Genomic DNA, 5,695 nt, shown 5'->3' on the forward strand with positions numbered 1-5,695 from the left:
TGTTGTAACAGCGTGCATTAGGGCCGTCGTAACAGCGTGCATTAGGGCCGTTGTAACAGCGTGCATCAGGGTTGTTGTAACAGCGTTTATTAGGGCCGTTGTAACAGCGTGCATTAGGGCCGTTGTAACAGCGTGCATCAATGTCGTCGATTACAAATTAGCAGAATTTTTACTAAAAAATTCCAAAGTCGCTCAAAGCTGGAGATGTTTTTCACTGGAGAGCAGCAATAAGTAGTATTTGTATTGATATTATTTTATTATTAAGATGTTTCTATTCTTGTTTTTGACAGGCAAAAAGTATTTTAAAAATCTGTGTTCAATATTTCTGCAAAACAAAAACATGAAAGATAAAGATGAAATAATAACTCAGTAAAAACTGACCCTCGTTTTGAAGATTTTAACTTGATAAAATGTTAATATGAAATGTAAACATTTTTAAAAGGTTTAAAAGTTGGCTTCATTTGTAATCTATAACTTTTTCTTCATTATCGAGCTTTAATATATTTGCTGGATTAAAACTGTGATCAGCATTTTTCACTATTTTCCGACATTTTCTAAACTGAATGATGAATCGATTAGTTGAGAAAACAGTCTGCATATTATTTCATAATGATAATAATAACAACAATTTGATGCGTGTTGCTTGGATTGTGATAACAGAACACAACAAGGGATTAAACCCAAGAAGAAGAATATTGATTGACAGCGAGATTCACCAATCTGTGAAAGTGACTTCAGGATGTCTTTTTGTGTCAATAAAGCTTGTTTGAACTGAGTCACTATTTAAACTGATAAAGATTGTATTTCTTCAGTGAGATGGAAACTTCAAAAGTTCTGATTCAGTTGTTTAAAGTTAGTTTTTCCTTATTTTAATAGGAATGTTTAATGGAGTCGATCCGTAAAGGTCAACAGTCGGAAGTCTAAACAATACGTTAATCTCAAGAAAGAGATTAAAATCATCAGAAAAGATTAAAGTCATAATAAATAAATAAATATCTGAAATATTACAGGAGCTGTGCTTTTGATTTGTCTTAAAACATGTTGCATTATTAATATTATTATTATTACTATTTATAGGAATACTAAAGGATTATTTATAAAATAACTCGTATTAACACTTTATAGAATACGAGCTATTTGATCACCTGTATAATAGATCAGTGAAGAGGTCAAAGGTTATGGACGATCACAGCTTTCACCTCTTCTGTGATGACATGAAGTAAACTCTGTATTAGCTGCAACAACACGACACACAAAAACAATAAATATAATTAGTGTTTTAAGTCTCGCTCTTTAATGAAGGATAACTGGATGTTAAAGGGTTAAAGTGGAAATCATCTCTGAGATGAAAGATTTTCTTCTTCTTCTGTTTACTGAAATAATCGGTTTAAACTACTTTCGGCTGCTTTTAATGAAGCTTAATATTTAAATTCTGTTTGGTTTCCAAGTCAATTTGAATGTGAAATATTTTTCTACTCACAATTATTTACATAATGTTATTAATTTATTCAATGTACAATAACTGTTTATTTTGTATTTGTTTTTAATATTATAGCATTAAAACATCCAAATAGTATTTATTTTAATTTAATAAAAGTTGTTATAGGGCTGTTCTTTATTTTGATTTATTTTATTCTATTTAATGTAAATAAATCTGACTCAACTGGACTGATAGTTTTAATATTGTTTTTCTTTTCTTATTTTTAGAGATATTTAATCACACATATTGATCCCCTGACCGCCCTCTGCCGGGTCGCGTCCCACATGTTGATACACTCTGGATCAGTTGTTTATGATTTATTTCTTATTATTTGTCTTCTTCTGAATTATACATTTCTAATCTGTAAAACACAGAAAGATGATTTTCTCTGTCAAACATTCTGAAGTATTTTATTCACGTTACTTTTTTTTATTATTATTATTTTTACTGCAGCGGCTCTGACGTCAGAACTCGGCTGCTGTTGATTCTTGCGTCACTTTTAAATGTTTCCTCGAGTGATGATAAAAACATGTTGTATTATAAATCAAACTAGAAACAATTATAATATTCATCGCGGTGGTCCAGGATCAAAAAAACTCATATTTGAGATTCACATCAACTGTTTTCCCGCGAGACCATCAGATCGGATTCTGTTGATTTATGAAAGTGGATTTTATTCTTTATGAATCAGTTTTCTGTGAGGAGCAGATTTTAATCACAATTATCAGAAGTGTTTGAAAGTCATTTAAAAGAAAAAGACAAATGTAGAATCAAGACATTTTGTTTCTTCTGTGATTTAATAAAAAGGCCGTGAAGTTAAAATCCCACGTGAGTCTCTTTGACTCAACTCTCTGTTTAATTATTATATAAACAATAAAGTCTCGAGTTAAAACATCGGAGACAATAAAGATAAATCGGTTTAAAATGAAATATGTATCTTTTCTATCCCAACAGTGTTTGACCGGATGTGATGAAGTCAATTTAACATTGTTATTGAAATACCAAACAACGACTGAGCTCGTTTAAATATCTATTAAACATTAAAAACTGTCACTGAGTTTAACATTAAAATACATCAAACAAATGTAAATATACAACTCTCTAAACCTTCAGAAGAAGAAACTCCGTCTGAAGAGCAGAAATCAACTTTAAGTTCTTTCTGTTTAGTCTCGTTTCAGTAAAGACTTTCAGATTGATTCTGAGATTTAAAAGATTTAAAAGATTTAAACCTTTACAAAGAGAAAAACACGAAACATTATAGAAAACTGTACATTTTAGACTTAAAATATGTTTTGAATTCATAACTGAGCACCACATTATCATTATAATACAAATAATGATTCTAATAATGAGAATCCCGCATGGACATTATTAGAGGAACATTAGTATTTTAGGTTATAGGTCGCTCGTGCTGCAGCCAAAAATATAACACGAGCGTTTCAGCACGAGACGAGCTGTTTCCTGTAAGATGAACAACAATAAAATATAAATCCTTATATAAGACATGAGATGATTTATTGTTTGAAATGACTCGTGCTCGGTGGGGGGGGGGTTCCTCAGTGAGTCAAATAAATCTTTCAGCAAATAAAGAAAACATGACTAAAGAAATCTAATATTAATATTGATTGTTAGAAGATTAACTGCTGATAAAACATTAAAATTCTGAATGTAAAAAAAACATTAAACGGGTATTTATTGTATATTATATCAATAATACCATCAATTAATTTATCAGACATTATTCACTCTGCAAAATGAGTTAAACTGACACAAATACTGCAGTACTACTAATACTACCACTAATACTACTAATACTAATACGTTTATATCGTCATTAGCTGATCACTATTTATACGTTTAGAGAGCTCTGTTAGTTAGATTAAATTAGAAAATGAACACTGAATATTTATAATTATTAGTATTATTATTATCAATATGAATATTATCCAGAATAAGGAAAATAAAACATTAATGACAAAAAAATACATAATAACAGTGAAGTGGAAATATATATTATATATAACTTATATTGTTGTAACGCACTCAGAGATGAGCTGATTAAAAACAATATCGATGAACAACAATAACAGAAACAATAAGAAAGTGATTCAAGCTGCTTCAATTCACAAAAAACACCAGAAGAAAACCATGAATAAATAAATACATAAGAATAAATACTGTAAAGGTGAAGCACGGAGCCCCCTCCCTCCTCCCGGCTCACCTTGGAAGCGGTGGCCCAGGTACCGGCTCCGCAGCACCCACGGGTAGAAGCTGAGCGCCTCCCGGTGCTGCTGGCTGAAGAAGCTCTGCGGGGGGATCTGCAGCGGGTGCATGTGCGTCCCGGGCTCCTGGAGCACCATGTCCGGCCCGGACGAGTATAAAGTCCTCCCGCTGCTCCCTTGGAAGCAGGAGCCAAAGACCCCGGCAGCGGGGTGCAGGGACTCCGGGAACCGGAGCGCCGTGGGCCGGATGGGCTCATCCCCGGAGCCGCCGCTGTGGCTGCTCGCCTCCTTCCCGACCAGAGACTCTATGGTGAAGCATTTCTTGCTGTTGCTGTGGTGGAACATTGTAAAGCACCTGGAGCTGCGCGGAGGAGGAAGATGTGAACAAATCGGCGTCCAGTTAGTCCAGTTCCTCGGACTCGCAGAACTCAGATTCCCAGTTTCCCCCGGAGAGCCATAACTCTCTCCAAGAGTCCCCGTGCGTAAAAAACAGAAAAATCCGGATTTTGTCGCACCTGGTGAAGCGGCGGACGTGTTCCTCTCACCTGTGTGTCCGGGGCGGTGTCTCTGAGGAGCCCGCTCTGTGCTCCGCGTGCAGGTGACACTAAAAAACCCAACAAACTCCTCTCAAAGTCTCCGGTGCAGCGCAGATCCTCGGAGCAGCAGCCGGGTTTGTACAGAGAGCCGCGGGGGATCAGTCGGTGTGTCCTCGCGCCTCCTGCCGCCGCGCGCTGGAGTCTGGAGCCGAGAGTGTCTGTCAGTCAAACGGGCTCGCGCAGAGAGAGATACCTGCCCTGCCCTCCCTGGCAGAGGTGCGCTGAGCATGCGCAGAAGCAATATTTAATTTCATAGACAGCCATTTTGTTGGTCGAGTGGATGACGATGAGGAGGAGGAGGGGGGGGGGGGGGTGATGATGATTGACAGTGATGAAGATGATGATGAGGTCATAACAAAGATGATGTCACTGATGAGGTTGTGAAGCATCATAATAAACCCTAATTACTCATCCTGTTCCTGTTAATAACATTTCACTCTAAATGAATTAATGATTCATTTGTTCTTTATTGATCGTAAATTCTTTATTTATTATTCTTATTTACATTCTTTATTTTATTTATTTATTTATATGATTTATTATTGATATATAGATGGATATAAATCATGTCTTTATGATATTTATACATTTTGTGATTTTAAAATAACTCATAAATGAACGTTTTTAAAACTTTTAACTGGATGAATTCAGTGTTAATATTTCACTTCAAGGCGTTTACAAGTGAATGGAAATCAGATTTACTGCAATAAAAGTAGAAATACGCAGTGAAAATACTCAATTTAAATACAAGTAAAAGATGTTTCTGTATTTTCTATTATATTTGATGTTTCTGATTAATATTTGAGCTGCATTAATGTTGCTTTATATCCTGTTGGCTGTTTAATCTCAAGGCTTCATATTCTATAAGTTTATAATGATGTGAATCAAAGTAAAGTTTCAACTAACAATTACTTTCAATATTATTGATTTTTCATGTCGTCTAAGAGAAAAATGTCCAAAAAATGTTTCCAAAACTCAACGAGATTCAGTTTTCTGTGAAATAAAAGAGAGAAACATCCTAAATATTATTTGTAATATTATTTAGTTTCCCTATTTTTTCTGTTTTTAGAGCTTCTTTTTAGTTGTTTTCTTCAATTTTATTTAAAACTACTCACTATGTTTGATATGTTGATGCATCTTTGTATGAATGTGTGTGTGCATGTGAAATGCTTCATCTTTTATGTTTCACTTACATTTACATTAATCACAAAGAAAATTAAACATATAATTGAATTGTTGTTTTCAGGACTTATGTGAGTGTGTTTGTGTGTGCGTGCGTACGGGCGTGTGTGTGTGTGCGTGCGTGTGTGTGTAGGTGTGTGTGTGAGTGTGTGTGTGTCTGCTGAGCGACGGGTCAATTGACACAGAACAAGACAGTTGACCCTGGGGTTAAAGGT

The 5,695-nt window shown here is 35.0% G+C and overlaps 1 protein-coding gene across 1 annotated transcript in view; it reads right to left on the bottom strand.

The window, feature by feature from the left end:
* Positions 1-4,339, bottom strand: part of emx3 (empty spiracles homeobox 3) — an 11,623-nt gene extending 7,284 nt beyond the window's left edge. Inside the window, exon 1 of the mRNA XM_031876180.1 lies at positions 3,702-4,339. Within this exon, the coding sequence (XP_031732040.1) occupies positions 3,702-4,047 (346 nt within the window). The 5' untranslated portion in view covers positions 4,048-4,339. The remainder of the gene's footprint in view (positions 1-3,701) is intronic.
* Positions 4,340-5,695: the final 1,356 nt, after the last annotated feature.

This window comes from Anarrhichthys ocellatus, unplaced genomic scaffold (genome assembly GCF_004355925.1).
Source record: "Anarrhichthys ocellatus isolate YVR2014 unplaced genomic scaffold, GSC_Weel_1.0 scaffold105, whole genome shotgun sequence".
Taxonomy (NCBI): domain Eukaryota; kingdom Metazoa; phylum Chordata; class Actinopteri; order Perciformes; family Anarhichadidae; genus Anarrhichthys; species Anarrhichthys ocellatus.